General features: G+C 43.6%; 1 protein-coding gene across 5 annotated transcripts in view; it reads right to left on the bottom strand.

The window, feature by feature from the left end:
* RPS6KC1 (ribosomal protein S6 kinase C1) overlaps positions 1 to 23,003 on the bottom strand; it is a 186,261-nt gene that overhangs the window by 146,527 nt on the left and 16,731 nt on the right. For all 5 annotated transcript variants that reach the window (XM_002717514.6, XM_089312180.1, XM_017347788.4 and 2 more), the window contains one exon: positions 18,832 to 18,952. In XM_002717514.6, the coding sequence (XP_002717560.1) occupies positions 18,832 to 18,952 (121 nt within the window). The remainder of the gene's footprint in view (positions 1 to 18,831; positions 18,953 to 23,003) is intronic.

Raw genomic sequence — 23,003 nt, 5'->3', positions numbered from 1 at the left:
TAAAAAAAAAAAAATAAAAAAAAAAATAAAAAAAAAGATGCCACTTAGAAGCCTGTATCCCATATCAGAGCCTGGGTTTGAGACACGGCTCTTCTCCCAGTTCCAACTTCCTGCTCCTGCACACCCTGGGAGGCAGCAGTGATGGTTCAGCTAGTTAGATCCCTGCCAACTGGGAGACCAGATTTATTTCTCAGCTGCTTGTTTTGGCCTGGCCCAGTCCAACTGCTGCAGGCATTTGGGGAGTGAACCAGCGAATAAAGATCTCTCTCTCTCTCTCTCTCTCTCTCTCTCTCTCTGCCTTTCAAGAAAATAAAATAAACCACATGCCAAATCTATTTTTCTCATAGTTCTCAGTTTATAGGCAACAATTATACTCAATTCTCCCAGTGAACAACAGCATATCTAAAATAACATTACTGACTTACCTAATTTTTTTATTTATTAAAAGGCAGAGTCTCATAGAGAGTGAGAAAGAGATCTCCCATCTGCTGGTCACTCCCCAAACACCATATTAGCTGGAGTTGGGCCAGGCCAAAGCCAGGAACTTGGAACTCAGTTAGGTCTCCCACACAGATGGCAGGGACTCAACTACTTGAGCCGCCACCTTCTGCCTCTCAGGCTGCACATCGGCAGAAAACTTGAATCAGAAACAGCCAGAACTTGACCCCAGGCACTCAGATATGGGATATGATGTCCCAAGCACTACCTTAACGCCTGCACCAAATGGTCCACCCCTAGCTTACCCATTAATAATATTATCTGGAAACAAACTCAAAAAAGAGCCCCAATAAGTAGAACAAATTCTCTGGCCCGAAAAAAATCTCAATTATCCAATCTTGGGAAAAATCCACTGGCCAGATGGGTAAAATGCTCATTATCTCTTCTCTTGTTTAGGTAAGAAAATATAAACCTGTGCTTATGATTCTGGTCCAATATATTTATCCTTTAGACAAAAAACCAATTTGTCTCTGGGAATTAATATTAGTAATTTTTAAAATATTAATGATCTTAGAACAGAAACCTAGAAAATATATATATTACTTTATACTTTAACCCACAAGACCATGTGATATCATTTTTAAATGTGTCAACTACTTGTTAAGAAATTTTAATGGTAGCCTTCTTAATATTTAATGATACCCTAAAAAGGTCATATTTATATCTGAAATAAATACATAAAAATCTGGAGACTTTAATCTCAGTATCTCACCTCACCTCCCCATTAAACTAGACAAAAATACTTGAACAATGCAATAAATATGTTAAAAGCTTGCCTCTGTCATACTTTTATTGATCTATGCATTTCTGTTTCACTAAACTCAGACAAGCAGAGAAGAATTAAAACATCTTTTTCAGACTAGAGGAAAACCAAAAATAAAGGCTATGTATTAGAAGATTCAATTACATTGAATACAATCATCAAAGCAAATATGAAAGAACACACTCACTTCTTTGTCCCTAAGATATTGCAGTATAATAACAAAAATAGTATCAGTAGCATAAAAAAAAGAGAGGCAGATGGCTTTTAACATAATAACTATTGGCTTTAATACAAGTAACAAAGCCCTGTAATTCTAAAATTAAAAAAAAAAAAAGTAACAAGAGTCCATAGTCATCCTAATGGTGGACAATAACACTCTTGTGGCTAATCCATAGCTGTTTATCCCGTAATAAAATCAAGATTTCACTTGAAAGGTAGCAACAACATGAGAAATCATGAACAGGTGCTTCTCTTGTTGAAGATTTATTTAGATTTCCATTCACACTGTTTGCTAATGTTTACTTGCCTGTGAACAGAGTAGGGAAAATATAGGTAAAGACAGAAAATGGAAAACAATTTTTCCTTGAGGTTGACTGTGCAATATTACATAATATATAAATGTATTATGTGTGCATAATATATATAAGGCACTGCCCCAGCCCCACTTATCCAACAATGGTTTATTAACTGCTGTGGCAGGGGTGGAGGGATTCTAATTTGGCTGTTAAATCACTGAAAATAAAGCCTCTCTCCCTGACTTATAAACTTCAATATTTTCTCTATTTTCTGTTATTATCTAGAAGTAGTTTACTTTATAACTTTAAAAAAAATGGGCCGGCGCCACGGCTCACTAGGCTAATCCTCCACCTAGTGGCGCCGGCACACCGGGTTCTAGTCCTGGTCGGGGCACCGGATTCTGTCCTGGTTGCCCCTCTTCCAGGCCAGCTCTCTGCTGTGGCCAGGGAGTGCAGTGGAGGATGGCCCAAGTGCTTGGGCCCTGCACCCCATGGGAGACCAGGATAAGTACCTGGCTCCTGCCTTCGGATCAGTGCGGTGAGCCGGCTGCAGCACACTGGCCGCGGCGGCCATTGGAGGGTGAACCAACGGCAAAAAGGAAGACCTTTCTCTCTGTTTCTCTCTCTCACTATCTACTCTGCCTGTCAAAATAATAATAATAACTTTAAAAAAATACAAATGTCGTTGACCAAAAACTGGCTATATGAAACTAAAACTTATTCTTGACTAATAGGAACTAGCCAGAAAAGCTTGATGTTGATGATTATTTATTTATTTATTTGACAGGCAGAGTGGACAGAGAGAGAGAGAGAGAGAGAGAGAGAGAGAGAAAGGTCTTCCTTTTGCCGTTGGTTCACCTTCCAATGGCTGCCATGGCTGGCGCACTGCAGCCGGCGCAGCGCACAGATCAGAAGCCAGGAGCCAGGTGCTTCTCCTGGTCTCCCATGGGGTGCAGGGCCCAAGCACTTGGGCCATCCTCCACTGCACTCCCGGGCCACAGCAGAGAGCTGGCCTGGAAGAGGGGCAACCGGGACAGAATCCGGCGCCCCCGACCAGGACTAGATCCCAGTATGCCGGCGCCGCAGGCAGAGGATTAGCCTAGTGAGCCTCGGCGCCGGCCAATTCTTAAATATATCAAAAATTCACTCTCAGAGTCAAGAGTGGCCAAGAGTCTCTGGTGTGAATTCTGTCTAGCTGAACAGCAGCAGGAACACCCTCTGGCTAAACACAGTGGACTGATAATTCCTCGAAATTAGGGAGAATACACACCATTGGGAACTTTGGGGCATTTTATCAAGAGTGTGTTAGGAAGAACTTCCAGGATCAAGCTTATGCAAGCCACTTGGGGGAAAGATTCAACGAAGTGGGGGCTTTGCTCAAGATTAGATGCTGTCGGGAAGCAGGAATAATTCTATGCTGCTATCAGAAACACCTAATTCTACTAATTCCATGATTTTTAATAAATATCCCAACAAGGTGAGAACAAAGCAACACTAAAGCTATGATTTATGAAAAAGCAGCACTCATGGTAGACAGAATATCACTTTTGTGACTTGAAAAACGTTCATGTGCTTGTTTGGTTCTCAGTAATTACAGGGAGTTCTTGTTTTGTTTTTGTCTTGATCCAAGGACACAGAGTGACTCTGTCTACTATTTGTGTTCTGTGAAACTGTTTATGTTCAACAGGAGAACAACACAGGCCAGCTGCGAATGCCAGGCCAAATCCAAGGAAAATCAAGGTTGAACTGAAAGCTAGTGCCAGGCTAGATCTTAGCTGTCAGGAGCTGCATGTCTCTTTCTCATAGGAAATCACAGTCTCATGATAAAAAAAAAATTTTTTTTAAAAAAAAGAGCTAATCACAAGAAAACAATCAGTTCCAGATTGTGAAACCTTCAACAAACTAACCATTCTACAGTCTATAAAAATGTCAATGTCGTGAACAACAAAAACAAGCTTTATAAAGACTATTCCACATGAAACAAACAGAAAGGGCATGACTACAGCCTCTAAAAGAAGCTTACACAGACATGTTTAGGACAATTGGAGAATCACTGGACACTTGTGGGAGATCTGGAAGAAGCTCCTGGCTTCAGCCTGGCCCAGCCCCGGCTGTTATAAACATCTGGGGAATGAACCAGCAGACAGAAGAGCTTGCTCTCTCTCTTTCTCTCTCTGTAACTCTTTCAAATAAATAAATAAATCTTTAAAAATAAATAAATAAAATACATTTGAAGGGTATAATACAGTGGTCACAGGAGAAATACGGGACGTAAGGGCAAAATGTCACAATATCTGCTACTTATGCTCAAATGATATGAGCAAAAATGAGACACAGAGAAATACAGAAAATGTGGCAAAACATGAATAATTCATGAACTTGAGGAAAACGGGTTTATAGGTATTTACTAAACATGTTTCTTTCTGTATATCTGAAATTTTTCCCAATTCAAAACAATAGAGAAAAATAAAATGAGTTAAGTGCCATCCTGATGAGAAACAACTGGGTGTAGAGAAAATCCACCTCAGCCTACAGGAAACATGGAGAACTTCCTAGAAGAGGAGACCTAAAGTCTGGAAGGCAAACCTGGAACTTCACAGTAGAGCTCTGCAGAACTGAAGAAAGAGACACAGGATCCAGTGTGGCAGAAGACTGGCCAACTAACGAAATGACAGAAAGCAATACTAGTTGAGCTGCATTAGCCACTCACCCAGACACACCACCACTAGGATCCTCAGAACACAAGGTCTTACCCCTATCTTACCAACATGAAAACTAAAGCCAGATGTTAACCTGCGTAAGATCACCCACCAATAAAGAGTGGACGGAAGATTTAGGTCCAAATCTAACTGCTATTTTCACTGTTCCACTAGAACAGGCACTGCAGCTCTGATGATTCTGTAAATTAAAACAGGGCTTCTTTGTAGCTGAGGTTTACTTACTAAACATGAGGGAGGAGCTAAAAGACAAATGATCAACCACCATTCCCTCCACAACACCACAGCTGCAGCCTGCAGGGTTCACTACAGTTATCAAGTATTACAAATGGACTGTACTATTTATTGAAAGAGATAAATTGCTTACTTATTAAGATTAATAAGAAACTTTCATTCTACAATATGGAAGGATGCGAAAAAAGTTGAAGATAATCGATAACAACAGACAATAATAGCTGAAAACCTTAACCAATTTAGAAGCCACTCCCTTTCACTCAGTGATAAGCTTATTACTGGACTAAAAGTCGTCAAAGAAGACACTATCAATAATGGACTTTTGGCACATAATCACACTTGTCAGGCACAGGAGCAGTGAGATGCCAGTCAAAAGAGATAGTTGCAATTACAAAGAGTAATTGCAACTTTTTTTTCTATTTCATTTTATTTGAAAGTCAGAATTAGAGAGAGAGGAGAGATGGGGTGGGGCGGGGGGGGAGGCAGAGAGATCTTCCATCTGTTGGTTCACTACCCAAATGGCCACAATGGCCAGACCAAAGCCAGGAGCTTCATTTGGGTCTCCTACATGGGTAGGAGACCTTCCTACCATGGGTATTCAGGACCTTCCCTGCACAGATGCTCAGACCCCAGGCCTTGCAGCATGTTGCTCCTGAGTGGTTCCTCACACCATGACAGTCTGCCCGCCCGCCTGCCTGCCTGCCATCCTTGACTTGCTCCAACTCTGGACAGGTCTGTCTTTCTTTTTTGACAACTCTGGGTCAGTTCTGACCTGGGAAACCCAGCAAACTTCTTCCTCGTCTGGTGGCTGCAGCCATGACTTCTCCGTGAAGACCTGAACCCCAGCCTGGGGAGGGCCCAAGTACTTGGTCCATCTTCTGGTGCTTTTGCATGCTCATCAGCAGGGAGCTGGACCAGAGGTGAGTAGCCAAGACCCAGACTGGCACCCAGAGGAGATGCAGGCACTGCAGGCAGCAGCTTAACCCATTTCACCACAGCACTGGTCCCAAAACTGCAACTTTAAACAGGAACATATAAAGAAAAAAGTACAGAACCATAGATATTGGATAGTAACTGTGAACACAAGGCAACAGAAACGTGAAGTACCATGAAGTCTGAGCTCCAATGCCAAAAGCAAGCAGTCGATAGTTAACAGCCTAAGATGTTAAGAGCTTATTAACTCCCAAATGCTTAGTAGGGAAACAGAAGTGATTGATGGCCCCAGAAGAACTAATGTTTCTTTTGCTATTGATCTATCTCTATCACTCATATCTCTCAACTGTTTTTCACCTAAGAAAACACAAGTATTTTCCTATTATATGATGGGATTTCAAAAACTTCATGGGAAAAAATGGAATTAAAAGATTATTTTCATCTCACCAGAATTTCTGAAACCCATGCATTATTTTTCACCATATGCATTTTCAAGAACTTTTTGAAGGGTCCCTGTGATTCCAGATGTCATTAAAAACCATAATTGTTACTATCATTTGTTGAATTGTAGCAACAAGCTTCTGATGACAATAAACGAAACTGATGTTGGTCCACTAAATGAGATTCTCTGCATCTTGCCCTCAAATCTCAGGCAGCTGTAAACCATGCAGAACATCCTGAGGAAGCAAGACTGAAGTCCAGGGAGTTCTAGAGCCCTGTAATCAGCCTGAAGAAATCACTATGCCTTGTAGACTACAAGCCAGTGGAGAGAGGCCATTCTGAATTATTTCATGCTGCTCACACTTCTTCCTAAACTAAAGAGACAGTCAGTAGGGATCCAAACCACACAGCAATCTGAATGGGGAAAGTTTCATCTGAAGAATTATTAACCATGACAACAGAATAATGAGAAAGTAAAAGAGGATACTGAATACCCCAGGGGGAAGGAGAATGCCAAGGAAGGAACACTGGGAAGGGGAAACCCCTCCCCAGGCTGGGGTTCAGGTCTTCACAGAGAAGTCATGGCTGCAGCCACCAGATGAGGAAGAAGTTTGCTGGGTTCCCCAGGTCAGAACTGACCCAGAGTTGTCAAAAAAGAAAGACCTGTCCAGAGTCTGAGCAAGTCAAGGATGGCAGGCAGGCAGGCAGGCGGGCGGGCGGGCGGGCAGACTGTCATGGTGTGAGGAACCACTCAGGAGCAACATGCTGCAAGGCCTGGGGTCTGAGCATCTGTGCAGGGAAGGTCCTGAGAAACAACTTTCCGGGGTAACGGCAGGCCAATGCCAGCAGCCAGACATGCAGAGTAAGAGGGGGCATCAGGGAAACCCAGCCTGGAGTCAGCAGTGTCCACGTCAGAAGATGCACCAGAAACAAGCCTACATGGGGCTCGCGGGATGAAGCAGAGGGGCAGCTGTGCAGAAACACAGTTGGAAGCTTGCTCTCCAACAGGCCTAACGTGCCTTGGTGCCCTTAACTGGATGGTCACCAAACTGTGGGGAATAAGCTCCTTGCTTCGGATCGGCACAGCTCCGGCCGTTGTGGCCATCCGGGGAGTGCCAGCAAATGGAAGACCTCTCTCTCTCTCTCTCTCTCTCTCTCTCTGCCTCTCCTTCTCTCTGTGTGTAACTCTGACTTTCAAGTAAATAAATAAATCTTTAAAAATAAAAAAAGAACCCTACGGGATTTTTCTAGGGTGGAGGGAAAGAACCAAAAGAAGTATTTGAAAGAGGTGCTAGAATTCAGATCTCACTGGAGATGGTGTGGTTGCGGCACACTGAATGAGCGAGGTTAGCTGAGCTGCCCCAGCCCCAGCTGTTCCAAAGCAGGAGAGCCAAAGCTAGAGGGCAAAGGACCACAGCCCAGGAGAGGCGAGCAGGAAAGTCTCTGCCGTGGTGCCAGAAGGCCCAGGCTAAAAGGTCAGGAGCCACATGCAGAAATCCACAACAAAATCTGCCAGAGCATGAACACCTTCTGGTATTAAACACACTCCACTGGCAGCGTGGAGCAAGCAGGAACTCAAGCACATCAATACCCTATATCCTGCAGGGTCCCTCCAACACCCTCTACTGACCAAGCTCATCCAGGCCAGCTGGAAAAGGAGGCCCAGCAAGTCAAGGATCTGCAGATAAAATGTGCTACATGGCTAACTGGCACAGCCCTGAACACCATTCCCGACAATAACCACCAGGGTTTCTCGAAGAAGGGGTAGATTGCTGGCCTATAGCAGAAAAATTCAAGACAAGCACTAAATAGTTATGCTGAAAAATAATAAGTATTAAAATAAAAAGAAAGAAAAATATGGCAGCAGCAAGTTACAAGGACAGAGAAGTCAGCTTAAAAGTGCTCTTATCATTCAAAACGGGAACCATTTGAGCACCAAAGCAAGGACATTAATGGGCTCCAGCCTATCAGGAGAAAAGAGGTGTATGAGTTCCAATCAGTAAGGGATAAATGGGTACATTCACAAACACAGTGCATACACAGATACAGAGAGCAATACACAGATGGGGAAGATCACTGGGTCTTTAGTAGTTAGGATGCCCCAGCCCATAATGCAACACCTGGGTTCAATATCTGGCTCCAACTCCTAATTCCAGCTTCCTGCTAATGTAGACTATGAGAGGTCATGGTTATGGATTAAGTAATTGGGCTTCTACCACCCCCATGGGAGACACAGATTGAGTTTTCAGCTCCCAACCCAGGCCTAGACATGGGCAGCTGGGGTGAACCAGCAGATAGAAGCTCCATCTACTGCATACTCACTCACTGAGTGTGTATGTGTGTGTGTGTGTGTGTGTGTATCTCAAATAAGCATTTTTTAAAAGATGCAAAGATAAAGGGAGAAGGGAGGGCAATGGCCAACATGGAGGGGGTGTTGGAATTAGAAAATCTTTCTTTAGTCATCACCAATCACTCATTCATACATGAATCATCAATGAATGCTAAATCTTACTAGCTGTAAGAAATTTTAAAAATGAATATACAGTGTGTGGTAGTCTGAAAAATGATTATTCTCCTCCCCCAAAGATAACAGCTCCTAATCCTTGGAACCTGTAAATGTTAGCTTACTTGGAAAAAAGAGTCTTTGTGTTTATGATTATGAATCTTACAATGGAGAGATTATCCTGCATTACCCAGAAAGGCACTAAATGCCAACACATGTTTCCTTACATGAGAGGCAGATTTCACAGAAAGGTTAATATGAAGACAGTGCAGACAGAGGCTTAAAGATGAGAACCTCCAAGTTTGAAATGACACTGCCACAGCCAATCGATGCCGACAGATACAAACTAAAAGAGGCAGGGAACGGACTCTCCCCTCAAGTCTCAGAAAGGAACACAGTCCTGCCAACACCTCAGTTTCAGCCAAGTGATGTCAATTTCACAGTTTGGTCTCCAGAACCAAAGTTCTTTGAGAAAACAAATTTCCATCATTTTAAGTCACCAAGTTTGTGGTCACTTGTTACAGCAGCCACAAGAAACTAACACACAGAGGAAAAGCTGACCAATACTTAGACCAGGTGACACAAATGCCTATCATTCATGAGAGTCAGGTGCACATTATAGGCCTTCAGATATGATACTCTGAGAAGGAGTACCAGCCAGGAATATTCCATTACCACAAACTACACACGAGGAAACATCAGAGAACTAAAATGATGATCATCTCTGAAAAATGGTCGTGAGGAGGGGAGAAACAGAGAGAGGAGAATGCATTCTTCATTCTTCAAAAATGCCAACGTGGGCCAGGCACTTGGCCTAGGAGGTAAGATGCCAGTTAAGACATCCACATGCCACATAGGAGAACCTGGGCTTGATACCAGCCTGTGGCTCCTGACTTTAGCTTCCCACTAATACAGACCCTGGAAGGCAATGGTGATGGTTCAAGTAATTGGATTCCTGCCACCCATGCAGGAGACCTGGAATGAACTCCCCGTTCCCCACTCACCAGGCCCTGTCCCAGATATTGTGGACATCTGGGGAGTGAAAAGGCAGCTATAAGCTCTTCCTGTCTGTCTCTGTCTCTCTGCCTCTCAAATAAATGATAAAAATTTCTTTTAAAAATGCCAATGTAGCCGGCGCCGCGGTTCACTAGGCTAATCCTCCGCCTAGCGGTGCCGGCACACCGGGTTCTAGTCGGGGCGCCGGTTTCTGTCCCGGTTGCCCCTCTTCCAGGCCAGCCCTCTGCTGTGGCCAGGGAGTGCAGTGGAGGATGGCCCAGGTGCTTGGGCCCTGCACTCCATGGGAGACCAGGAAAAGCACCTGGCTCCTGGCTCCTGCCATCGGATCAGCGCACCGCAGCGCGCCGGCCGCGGCGGCCATTGGAAGGTGAACCAACGGCAAAGGAAGACCTTTCTCTCTGTCTCTCTCTCTCACTGTCCACTCTGCCTGTCAAAAAATAAAAAAAAAAAAATGCCAATGTAGTAAAAGAACAAAAAAAGGATATAGAAATGTTCTAGACAAAAAGAGACCAAAGGAAAATGATAACTAAATGAAATATGAATGCTAAGATGGATTCTACTCTCGAGGGAGAAAAGACATTATCAAACCAACTGACAGAAAAGACATTATCAAACCAACTGACAAAACTGGAATACAGATAGTAAGTTAGATCAAAGTACTGAATCAATATTAAATGTAGGGACCAGGGTGGTGGTGCCACAGATTAACCCAGCACCACACATCAGAGGCTGATTTGAGTCCCAGTTGCTTCACTTCTGATCCAGCTCCCTGCTAATGCATATGGGAAAGCAGCAGAGGATGATCCAAGTTGCTTGGGCCTCTGTCACCCCCACAGGAGACCCAGATGGTGCTCTGGGCTCCTGGCTTCAGCCTGGACCAGCCCCAGCTGTTGCGGCCATTTGTGGAGGGAACCAACAAATGGAAGTTCTCACTCGCTCCTTCTCTCTTTCAAATAAATAATTTTTTAAAAATAAGAACTAAATTTATCCAAGTTGATAACTGAACTGCTGCTGTAATAAGAGATCACTAGTCTCAGGAAATTCACATTGAAATAATTAAAATTAACAGGCCATTAAATTTGGAATTTATTCCGAGGCAGCTCAGGAGAAAAAAAAAAAAAGTATGTACAAATGTCTTAGATACACATATGTGTTAGAGCAGTGGGGTGAGGAGGAAAACAGACAAGCAAATGATAAGCAAAAGGGATAAAAGCTTAACAATAGGTGAATCTGGTTAAAAGGTGTATAGATGGTCTGGCACTACTTTTCATTCATTATTTTCAACTTTCTGTAAGCTGGAAAAATTCCTCACCTCCACAGGCTGCCCGAGTGTTCTCACAACACGGCCACTGGACTCCCCAAAACAAGGGATAATGCACAGAGGGGAGACGCAGGCTGGGGGCAAGTACACCCAAGATGGAAGCTGCAGGTTTTCATAATCTACCCCTGAAAGGGACACAGTGTCCCTTCTGCCATACACAGACTAACCCTAATTCATGGGACAAGGACATGAATACCAGGGGCAGGGACCACTGAGCACCATTCTAGAAGCTGACCACCAGAGCACCCTTTGGCCCTCAATGATTCCCATCCTTCCTGCATACAAGATACACTCAGCCTCCTCCCAAGGTCCCCACAGGTCTCATCCCATTACGGTAGCAGTTCAGAGTCCAGAATTCCATCTCAGCCAGGTCCAGGCGTGAATGAGGTTCCTCAGGTACAGTTCCTGACGTACACGAGCGTCTTCAGAAAGGCCATGGAAAATGTACAACATGGAAAAGCTCTACACGGATTTTAAACTTTCTGCACCAAAATAAAAATGCCTTTCCATTTCACTTTCTGCACCAAAATAAAAGTGCCTTTTCATTTCACTTCCTACTAACTTTTGAAGTGCCCTAGTAATTCCTTAAGGACAATTCTTCCTGACCTGTCAAACGAGACAACTTATCCACCACCTACACATCCAGCACAGAATGCAACAGCAGATCAGGCATAGATCTACTGGCACACCTGTACAATAAGGGGGGAGTGGGAGGCAGGGCACACACACTGGGAGTTCTTAAGTCTCACAGCCTGGGAATAATGCTACAAAGCTCTGGCTCTGGCCTCTGGGCTACTAGCTAAAGCTTATGAGTCATATCCCCTTATCAAAGGTAACAGGTTTGTAGCTGTGTAGGTTTTTCAGTCTGCTTCCTGCCAATATAATTTTGGGACTACAAAATGCCTCTCCTCATTTTTCACTGCTTCTGTGCCTGTCAGTCCAAAAAAGTGTTTCTGCATAGATCATTTTAGGTCTCCTGGTATTCTTTGGGCTTGTCCCATTAGACCAATGTCATACCCATAAATCTCTTCAACTATCTAAGATCTTTTCTACCTTTGGTTTTGCTGATTTGTCTGTGGCTTCTACTTCCTTAAGACCTTGTTGTTGGGCTAGTGCTGTGGCATAGTACATCAAGCCTCTGCCTGTGGTGTCAGCATCCCATATGGATGCCAATTCAAGTCCTAGCTGCTCTACTTCTGATCCAGTTCTATGCTAATATGTCTGGGAAAGCAATGGAAGATGGTCCAAGTGCTTGGGCCCCTGTTCCCACGTAGGAGACCCAGAAAAAGCTCGTGGCTCCTGGCTTAGGATAGGCCCAGCTCTGGCCATTGTGGCCATTTGGGGAGTGAATCAGCGGAAAAATCAATCTCTCTCTCTCTCTCCTCCCCTCCCCGCCCCCTGTCTGTAACTCTGCCTCTCTAATAAATAGTAAATAAATCTTTAAAAAAAAAACACACACACACATACACACACACACACGAAAAACTTAATCTCTCCAGAGAATATTTAGTCTCCCTCAATTTTTCTGAGGTCTTAAAAAAATATTTTTAAGGCTTTATCTTCAGAACATGTTTCCCTGGCAAGGCCCTCAATTTGATCTTTAATCAGAAGTCATTTATTTACTTATTTGAAAGCCAGAGCAAGAGAGAGATACAGAGAAAGGAAAAGAAAGATCTTCCATCCACTGATTCATTTCCCAAATGGCCACAATGGCCAGGGCTAGACCAGGTCAAAGCCAGGAGCCGGGAACTCCACCTGGGTCTCGAACATGGGTGGCAGGGGCTCAAGCACTGCGGCCATCCTCTTTTGTCTTTCTGCACTCGACTGGAAGTTGACTTGAATTAGCACTCTAATACAGAATACTGGCGTCCAAAGCAGTGGCTTCACCTGCTGCACCACATGCTGGCCCCAGAGGTCATTTCTTACTTGTGATAGTTGTTTGCTATCTGGAAAGACAGCATTTTCAAGACAAGTCCTAAGTTCTTTTTCTTGAGTAACCCTTCCTTTAGTTTCTCTCCTATCACATCTTGTGATAAGCAGCAAGAAGAAATCATACTGTACTTTAAATACTCTGGTTGGAAATCTTAGCAAGATTAACCAGTTCATTTGGTTTATTTCCTTCTTTCCACATAACTGTAGGCAACAGTGTGGCTGAACCTTCTCCAACTAAATAAAGATCCTCCTTCCTTGGTTTCCAGTAACATTTACCTGTCAGGGAACGGGACAGCCTGGCCAGCTGTGCCGCTCCCGACAAGAAGTTTAGTGCTGGGCTTTTTCCACCCTGCCCGTTGCTAATTGCAAGATCCTGTTTTGACTTTAAGCATCCTGTTATTGCATGTTTCCCACACTTAGTTGGTAACATGTTTTCCGTGAATGATATATATAAATAGGTGGACGGTGGGCGGGAGTGAGTGAATGAACGCTGGTAAAAGACGGAGGAATGAATGAACGCTGGAAAAAGACGGAGGAATGAATGAACGCTGGAAAAAGACGGAGTGAATGAATGAACGCCGGTAAAAGGGCAGAGTGAATGAATGAACGCCGGTAAAAGGTGGAGTTAAGAATGAACGCCGGAAACAGGACGGAGTTATGAATGAACGCCGGTAACAGGCGGGAGCTGTGAATGAATGCGAGTAGTAAGCGGGAGTGGTGAATGAAGGAGTTGTGAATGAATGCCAGTGACAGGGCGGGCGTTCGCGACATGTAACGCGAGTCTGCTGAAAAATAAAGTGAAAGCTGAAAAGCCGATAAACGCGTCTGGTGTCTCCGAGGTCTCGCCGGCGTTAACCTATCCGGAAGGTGTACGCCTGCAACTGGTGCCGTGACTCGGATCGCTGCGACGCGGAAAGAAGGTAAGAAAAAAAACGTCTATAGACGGGAGTCTAGGGGAAAAAGCCTAGGAATACTGCGGTACAATGGGGAACACACAGTCCACCACGAAAATGCACCTATTGATTAGCCGCCTTTTAAAGGCAACGGGGACGCCCGTAAAGAGTGTAGCTGTGTGCAATTTTACGAGGATACTATATAAAACTTGTCCTTGGTTTGTTGAAGAAGGAGATTTATCACAGGTTCGGTGGAGACGGGTGGGACGTGAATTGCAAAACGCTGGAGTCGAGGAGGGAGTGATCCGCTTGTGGTATCTGATAGATACTGCTTTACGGTCGGAGGATGACCAGATCTGGGAACTCTTAGATGAAGGCTCTGAACTACTGGAGGAGCTCAGCGAAGACTCCCATGATAGTAGCGAAAAGGGAGATAGTATAGAGGAACAAAGGATGGAAGCAAGCGGAGGAGCCCGACCAAAAGCGAAACATTCGCAGACGCTGGGATCGCTTCCACTATACTCGGAGTTGCCCTTAATGCCCTCCGCTCCTCCTTATGAACCACCCCCTCATTCTATGCGCTGTTGCTGTTTTGCCGGCAATGGTTCCAGCGAGATGAGGCCCATAGTTTTAGAATCTGGGCCGGAGAAACAGACTAGAAGGCAAATGCTTGAAAACGAAAGTGCTCGTAATGACGATGAAGCCGCTTTTTTTATAAATACTGGGGATTCAACTCCCCACCCACGGCGGCGCCTGAAACCAAATTGGGCAGAGTTCTTTAACCCCCATCATCTCCACTCATCATGTTAAAACCTTAAATGACTTACAAAAATTGTGTGGAAATTTAAACTGGATTCGGCCTTATTGTAAAATGACTACTGAAGAAATGCACCCTTTGTTCCGACTTCTGGAAGGCGATGTATGCCTAAATTCACCCAGACAACTTACAAAGGAGGCAAAAGCAGTATTAAAAAATTTTGAACAGCGCCTTAAGAGCACTGCTATGCAGCGGTGTGACCCCACTATGCCCTTAAATATTTTGGTGTTCATACAAAGTCATTATCCCTATGCTTTACTCTGGCAAGAAGGACCATTGTTGTTTATATACCCACATAACCATATGCCCAGATCTATTACCTCCTATGCGGAGGCTATGGGAAATTTAGTTTTACAAGCCATCCACCGAGTCATAGAAATTGCAGGGAGAAGACCACAGTCCTGCATTCTTCCGTTAGAGTCTGTAGTCATTCAGGAGTGGGCTAAGGAAACTTGGCAATGGTCCCACATCACCATCACCCTTGACATAAGTGTAGATAACCATTATCCCAATCATCCCTTTATTAGATTTTGCGACACGGTACCCTTACACTATTTTAAAAGAGTTTATTCTAATCCCATTCCCAAAGCACCCATAGCTTTTACTGATGGAGCAAAAGGAGGTACCGGGGTGGCTATTTTACAAGGTCAGGTGCATCATGCAGTTACTGCATCTCCCTCACCTCAACATGCAGAGCTAGCTGTAGTGGCTAAGTTATTAAATATGGTTGAGGGTCCTCTTAATATCGTTTCTGATAGCTTATATGATGTTAATGCTGTTAAGAGGCTAGGCTCCCCTTCGTTAATATCCAAAAGTTCTACAGTGTTTCCTTATTTTGAGCTTGTTCAGCACGCTTTATTTAGGAGATCAGATCCCATTTTTATCACCCATATTAGAGCACATACCTCCCTGCCAGGTCCTCTCACCGCGAGAAATGCCCTTGCCGATCAACATTCCCGCTTCCTTTTAGCTTGCACTGCCATGGAACAGGCAACAGAATATCACAAACTTTGGCATGTTAATAGTAAGACCTTAAGTATGAGGTTTAATATCCCTATTCGTAAAGCTAAATCTATTGTCCAAAATTGTGAAAAATGTGTTATTCATTAGCCTGTTACTATGCCTACTGGAGCTAATCCCCGGGGCCTTTATCCATGTCACATTTGGCAAATGGATGTAACGCATATCCCTGCCTTTGGCAAGCTATCCTGTGTCCATGTTACGGTGGATACTTACTCAGGAGTAGTTATGGCTACCGCCACCGCCAAAGAGTCCACTTCCCATGTAATGCAACATATGTTACAATGTTTTGCTTCTTGGGGAATTCCTAATATAATAAAAACTGATAATGGACCTGCTTATACTTCTAAGGCTTTTGCTGAGTTTTTAGCAACTTTTCATATCTCTCATTTAACCGGCATCCCATATAACCCTACTGGACAAGCCGTTGTGGAACGCACTAATCTGTATCTGAAAAACTTTGTATTAAAACAAAAAGGGGGAATAGGGGCACTATCCCGTTCCCCTAAAGACATTCTCAACCTCGCCTTACTTACCATAAATTTTTTAAATAAAAAAGCTGATGGTCTCACCCCGGCAGAACGTCATGTAATCTTGGAACAGACCCCCAATAGTAATAAACCCCATGAACCGACAGAAGCTCAGCCACACGTTAGAAAAATGATTATGTGGAAAGACCCACAAGATAACAAATGGAAAGGCCCATACCCTTTAATAAGAAGGGTACGAGGCGCTGTTTGTTTTCTCCCACAGGAAGAAAAAAATCCAATCTGGACTCCAGAAAGACGGACAAGAACAATAGAGTGGCAAGATGATCGTGATCCTACTCCTACTAATAATGACGCCACTGTCACCGACGATGGCCAAGCTGGATGAGTATTGGGGTCTCTTGAGAGCCCTACCTCTCCCTCTCCAGTTGTGTATTTGCCTGAGAAGGACTTCTCTATGGCTGTTCAACACAGGAGAGACTTTGGAGTCACCGTGGTCGTTGTTGCAGTAATTGCGGCGTTATCAGCTTGTTAGGCCGCTATTGGCATGGCCGTGAGCCAAACCTCCACACTGTCCATACTTGATAGCATCACAAGATCTACCGCCCAGGCACTTGATGATATACTGCTATTCAGCTGTTGCAAGATTAGGCCTGGTTGGCATACCCTGTGTTATTCGATCTACTGCAGTTTGTGTTCCCGTCTTTTGGGTAGCATGTTAATAACAGGATCAATTATTGTTCGGATCTTGCAAGGGCTGTTAATACGCAAATGGTGGTTAAACAAGCCAGCTAACCAGTACCCCATGCAAAATGGACAGATTCAGGTGTGGCTGAATCTGCTGGAATGGTAGTCAAAGACGGGTAAGTTCTGAGAGGTCTTCAAGGCAACCTAAGACAGGGCATGAACGCTCCCTCCACACCTCATGTTCATGTGCCAATGACGGGTAAGCCCGATAGATGCTCTTGGTCACCTAAGACAGGCACAGTACCACTCCATTTGGCAAAGAAATAAGGGGGAGATGTCGGGGAACGGGACAGCCTGGCCAGCTGTGCCGCTCCCGACAAGAAGTTTAGTGCTGGGCTTTTTCCACCCTGCCCGTTGCTAATTGCAAGATCCTGTTTTGACTTTAAGCATCCTGTTATTGCATGTTTCCCACACTTAGTTGGTAACATGTTTTCCGTGAATGATATATATAAATAGGTGGACGGTGGGCGGGAGTGAGTGAATGAACGCTGGTAAAAGACGGAGGAATGAATGAACGCTGGTAAAAGACGGAGGAATGAATGAACGCTGGAAAAAAACGGAGGAATGAATGAACGCTGGAAAAAGACGGAGTGAATGAATGAACGCCGGTAAAAGGGCAGAGTGAATGAATGAACGCCGGTAAAAGGTGGAGTTAAGAATGAACGCCGGAAACAGGACGGAGTTATGAATGAACGCCGGTAACAGGCGGGAGCTGTGAATGAATGCGAGTAGTAAGCGGGAGTGGTGAATGAAGGAGTTGTGAATGAATGCCAGTGACAGGGCGGGCGTTCGCGACATGTAACGCGAGTCTGCTGAAAAATAAAGTGAAAGCTGAAAAGCCGATAAACGCGTCTGGTGTCTCCGAGGTCTCGCCGGCGTTAACCTATCCGGAAGGTGTACGCCTGCATTTACCCAACTTCCTTGCAAATGCTCACTATGGCCCACAAGGGGTCTATTAATCACTTCTTTGAGTATTCAGGCACTCACTACCAATCATCTCAAGGCCCATGCTCATTCCAAAAGCTCTCTCCCCATTTTCAATCTTTTCGTGAGAGCACCCACTTCTAGGTAACCAAATCTATTAGCCAGTTATTATGTAAAAAGTTACTCTCAAACCAGAGAGTAGCCTACAAGGAACATTGACTATCTCACACAGTCCTTGAGGGTCACAAGTCCAAAAATGGCTTTGCAGGTGCTCTAGGTCAGAGTCTCCAATATCCACTGCAAGTGTCCCCCATCAGAGTGCCTGGGTTCAAATTCTAGCTGTGCTTCCAAGCCCAGCTTCCTGCTAGTGCACATCCTGGGAGGCAGCAGATGGTGGCTCAAAGGAGCTTGCGGTCCATGCCTTCCTTGTTGGAGACCAGAATTGATTCTGGGGTCCTGGCTTTAGCCTCGCCCAGCCCTAGCTAGTGCAGGCAGGCAGAATGAACCAGCAGATGGAAGATCTCTGTCTTTTGCTCTCCCTTTCTCTCTCTGTCTTTCAAATAAATGAAAGTATTTTTTTAATAAATGCTTTTTTTGGCTCAAAAGTATTTTGAAATCTATACATAGTGCCATCATTAAATGTACTTTTCATGAACTTTTTGAAGACCTCTCACACAAACCACATTGGTAGAACATAATCCAAACTATGAACCATATAACTGTGTTTATCCTTGAGTGTTTTTAAATTGTTGTGATCATTTTTGTGTTTTTTTCCTATATTTTCCACTTACCTTTTCTATATCAAATACATAATTAAATCTTATCAAATACAGATGTTTTTTATTTGATCAGTCTCAGAAACATCAGGAATCTAACAGTTCAGACTTAGTCAATAGCTATATTAAGATCATAAAGAAACAACTGCAAGTGTTTGCTAAACAATATAAACCATCTTAAGTAAAAGGGTCACTGACTTCGCAGTGTATGGAGTTGGGCGAGAGTTGAGTAGACTCACACAATTAGCTAATCATCACCTTTATTAAATTGCAATTTCAAAATAGCACTTACCAAACACTATTCCTTTTGCAAAAGGAGGAAACAACTCTGAATGTCGAAATAGGTTTTTATGAATTTGCCACAGCTCTTTATGCAGTTTCTTAAAATCACTGTATCTCTTCCATACAATTATCTAAAAAGAGAAAAAATATTAAGCGTGTATCTTATAGCAAAACCATTCTGAACATCAAATAATCTTTTCATTAAAGCATTCAAAACTGTCAAAGGCAAACAGATATTCTAACCAATATAGATAACTGTCTGGAATTAATTCATAAAATTTGCCTTAAAAATGTAGTAATTCTGTTTGGGTTTTTAAATTTAACAAATACAGTTTTATTCATACTAGACAAGTATTCAGTAACTTGATCTCTTCAAAACCTAATTGCTATTTGTCTGGAAATGAGCTCAATGTGAAAAACATGTATTCATTCTCAACAGAGCATGCTTAAGAACACAAAATTACTAATTTAGCAAATTTTTAAACACAAAGGACACACTCAGCATTTGCCTAAAAAGATAACTTAAGTAATACTGAAGAAGAAATGACTATGTAGTAAATAATTAACATGAACTATTGTATTTCATAGACCTTTCTTTTATAAAACTCAATTTAAACCTGTAATATGAATTCTGAGGACAAGGTGATTACTGATCAGATCATTGAAACTAGTACACTGCAAAACACAAAATGATAATATCTAGATAACACTAATAATTCACGAATTACTGTTCAAATTTACTCATATTAAACTGGAAAACAGTAAAGAAAAAGAACTTGACATATGACCTTGCTATCACTGAGCCAGTCCCTCATTCTCCACAAAATAAGGTAAAACTGAGTTCTAAATTTCATTTCTTGGTATACTGGGACCTTAGCTTCCACATAATCCAATCATCTCACCTTTAACAAACTCTAAGTTTGTTTATATACAACATAGTTTACTGAGCAAATAATAGGCCACAAAGGTTGCTTAAGGAATCTTACCAAAAAACCTGTTCTCTGTATATATCGAAATCCTTTGTCAAACTCTGTCATGGTACCAAAAATTCTACCTTGATGAGTAGGGCTTTTTGTCTAGTACAGTTATAGACTGAGGAGGCTAGGCAGACCATAATACGAATTAATTTAAACGAATTGCTTCTTCCTCATGCTTCCCTTTCATTATTCATTTATTCAACCAGAAAAACAATCTCCAAAACAAGTATTTTTTCGGCCTTACTTTGTGCTAAGCATTGTGGTGGCACCAATGCTGCAGCAGATGAGAACCACAGTCCTTCCCTTCAAAGGCTCATACTCTAGTTTGGAAGAATTAACCAAAGTAAGAGATGCATGATAGATGGCTTGATAAATACTGAGGAGCAGCCCAACAGTGTTCTAGAAGAGTCTAAACCAGCCTTGGGTACCTGAGAAGACTTTACAGAAAGTATTATCTCAGCTGAGAGTCCAGAGGGAAAAGGTCATCAGCCAGACAAAACAATGGGAGAGTGGAGAATGGGGACAAAGTTACTCAAAGGAGAGAAATATACCTCATATATTTTACTAGAATTTTGACTTTTGCCACTGGGTAAGTGAAGCTGCCATTCTCTGGGACGAAGAACAGAAAAGAAAACAGCAGCTTTGAAGCAAGAAAGATGTTCAATTTAGGGGCTAGCATGGTGATACCCCAAATTAAGCTACCACCAGGATCCCACATTAGGGCTGGTCCCTGGCTCTTCCACTTCTGATCCAGCTCCTTGTTGATGCACCTGAGAAAGCAGCACAGGATGGTCCAAATGCTTGGATCCCTGAAACCCACATGGAAGACCTGGATGGAGTTCCAGGCTCCAGGCTTCAGCTTGGCCCAGCCCTAGCTGTTGCAGCCATTTGGGGAATAAACAAGCAGATGGAAGATATCCCTCTCTCTCTTGCTTTCTCTCTGTCTCTCTCTCTGTGTTTGTGTGTGTGTTCGTGTATCTCCCTCTCTGTAACTCTACCTTTCAAGTAAATAAAATAAATCTTAAAAAAAAATCAGTCTTAAACATATTCAATTTAGGTGTTTGTGAGGCATCTCATTGAATGTGTTCAATAAGATAGGCGGGTTTGGGGATGGTGCTATGGCACAATGGGTTAAATCCCAGCCTGCAGTGCCGGCATCCTATATGGGCACCAGTTCAAGTCCTGGCTGCTCCACTTCTGATCCAGCTCTCTGCTGTGGCCTGGGAAGGCAGTAGAGGACAGCCTAAGTCCTTAGGCCCCCACACCCACATGGGAGACCCAGAAGTTGTTCCTGGTTTCGGATCAGCTCAGCTCTGGCCGTTGCGGTCATTTGGGTAGTGAACCAGAGGAATGGAAAACCTCTCTCTCTCTCTGGCTCTACCTCTCTCTGTAACTCTGTCTTTAAAATAAGTAAGATAAATCTTTTTTTTTTTTTTTTTTTTGACAGGCAGAGTGGATAGTGAGAGAGAGAGACAGAGAGAAAGAAGGTCTTTCTTTGCCGTTGGTTCACCCTCCAATGGCCGCCGCGGCCAGCATGCTGCGGCCGGCGCACCACGCTGATCCGAAGGCAGGAGCCAGGTACTTATCCTGGTCTCCCATGGGGTGCAGGGCCCAAGCACTTGGGCCATCCTCCACTGCACTCCCTGGCCACAGCAGAGAGCTGGCCTGGAAGAGGGGCAACTGGGACAGAATCCGGCGCCCCAACCAGGACTAGAACCCAGTGTGCCAGCGCCGCTAGGCGGAGGATTAGCCTAGTGAGCCGCGGTGCCAGCTGTAAGATAAATCTTAAAAAAAAGGTAGGTGAGTTTGGGGTTTAAGAGCAAAAACAGAGCAAGATCTATTGAGTTGTGAGAAATCAGAAGACAGCTGTAATCACTCAGGAAACGTTTCCCCATGTGTGTAATGAGGTTAAAAAAAAATTAACAAGGGAATGCCAGGGGCCTCTAAGACCAGATGACCAGGCAGAATGAAGGAGGAGGAGACCAACTGCAAAGTGCTGAGAAGTCTGGCTGGGACAAGAGATGGGCCACTGGGATACAAGAAGAGACTTTATGATAAAATGGAAGTGGATGAGACATGCGAAAGCATAAAACCAACAGTACCAGTGAAAGGGTGAAAAGATCTAACTAATAAGATCAAGCCAACAGCTGAAAAGTAAAAAAGGGCCCAGGATTGTGAGGTTTGGGTGATTTTAATTATCATATTTTTTGCTTGTCTGTAGTTTCTAATTTAGTTGTATGATAATTTTATCATGAGGAAAAACAATGTTACATTCATATTTTTGAAACATATTATGGTAGAACTAAATTTTCAAGGGAAAATGGGTAATGGATTTATGTTATATAAGGTAAATGTCATTATGAACTGAACATTACATAAGGTTTAAAGCCATTGGATGTGACAGCTTTTGAAAAGACAGTACCTTATGGAAATAATCAAATTTGCAGATAAGGGGTGGGTATTTGGCACAGGGTTAAGATGCCACATAGGATACGTCCCATATTGGGAGTGCCTGTGTTCAGTCCCACCTCTGTTCCTAATTCCTATTTTCCTGTCAAAGCACTCCCTGGTAAGCAGCAGATAATGGATGAAATAAACCCCACCACCCACATGGGAGACCCAGATTGAGTTCAAGGCTCCCAGCTTCAACCTGCACAATCCTGGTTGTTAAGGGCGTTTGGGGAGTGAACCAGCAAATAGGAGACCTCTTTCTAGCTCTCTCTCTGCCTTTCAAATGAAAATTAAGATAATTTTTCTTTTTTAAACTTTCTAGGGGCTGGTGCTATGGCGCAGCCTGCACCCACATGGGAGACCTGGAAGAAGCTCCTGGTTCCTGGCTTTGGCCTGGCCCAGCCCTGATTATTGCAGCCATTGGGAGAGTGAACCAGAGGGTGGAAGATCTCTCTTGCTCTCTGTAACTGTTCTTAAATAAATAAGTAAGTCTTTTAAAAAAAATTTTCAGGGCCAGCACTGTGGCATAGCAGGAAAAGCTGCCGCCTGCAGTGCCAGCATCACATATGAGCACCGGTTCAAGTCCCGGCTGCTCCACTTCTGATCCAGCTCTCTGCTATGGTGTAGGAAAGCAGAAGATAGGCCAAGTCCTTGGGCCCCTGCACCTGCGTGGGAGACCCAGAAGAAGCTCCTGGCTCCTGGCTTCAGATCGGCACAGCTCTGGCCATTGCAGCCAATTGAGGGGTGACCCAGC

The sequence above is a fragment of the Oryctolagus cuniculus genome, chromosome 13, assembly GCF_051225735.1.
Source record: "Oryctolagus cuniculus isolate XC-2025 breed Fujian yellow rabbit chromosome 13, ASM5122573v1, whole genome shotgun sequence".
Classification (NCBI taxonomy): Eukaryota; Metazoa; Chordata; class Mammalia; order Lagomorpha; family Leporidae; genus Oryctolagus; species Oryctolagus cuniculus.
Note: the sequence above shows the minus strand (reverse complement) of the source record. Positions and strands in the feature narration are given on the sequence as shown.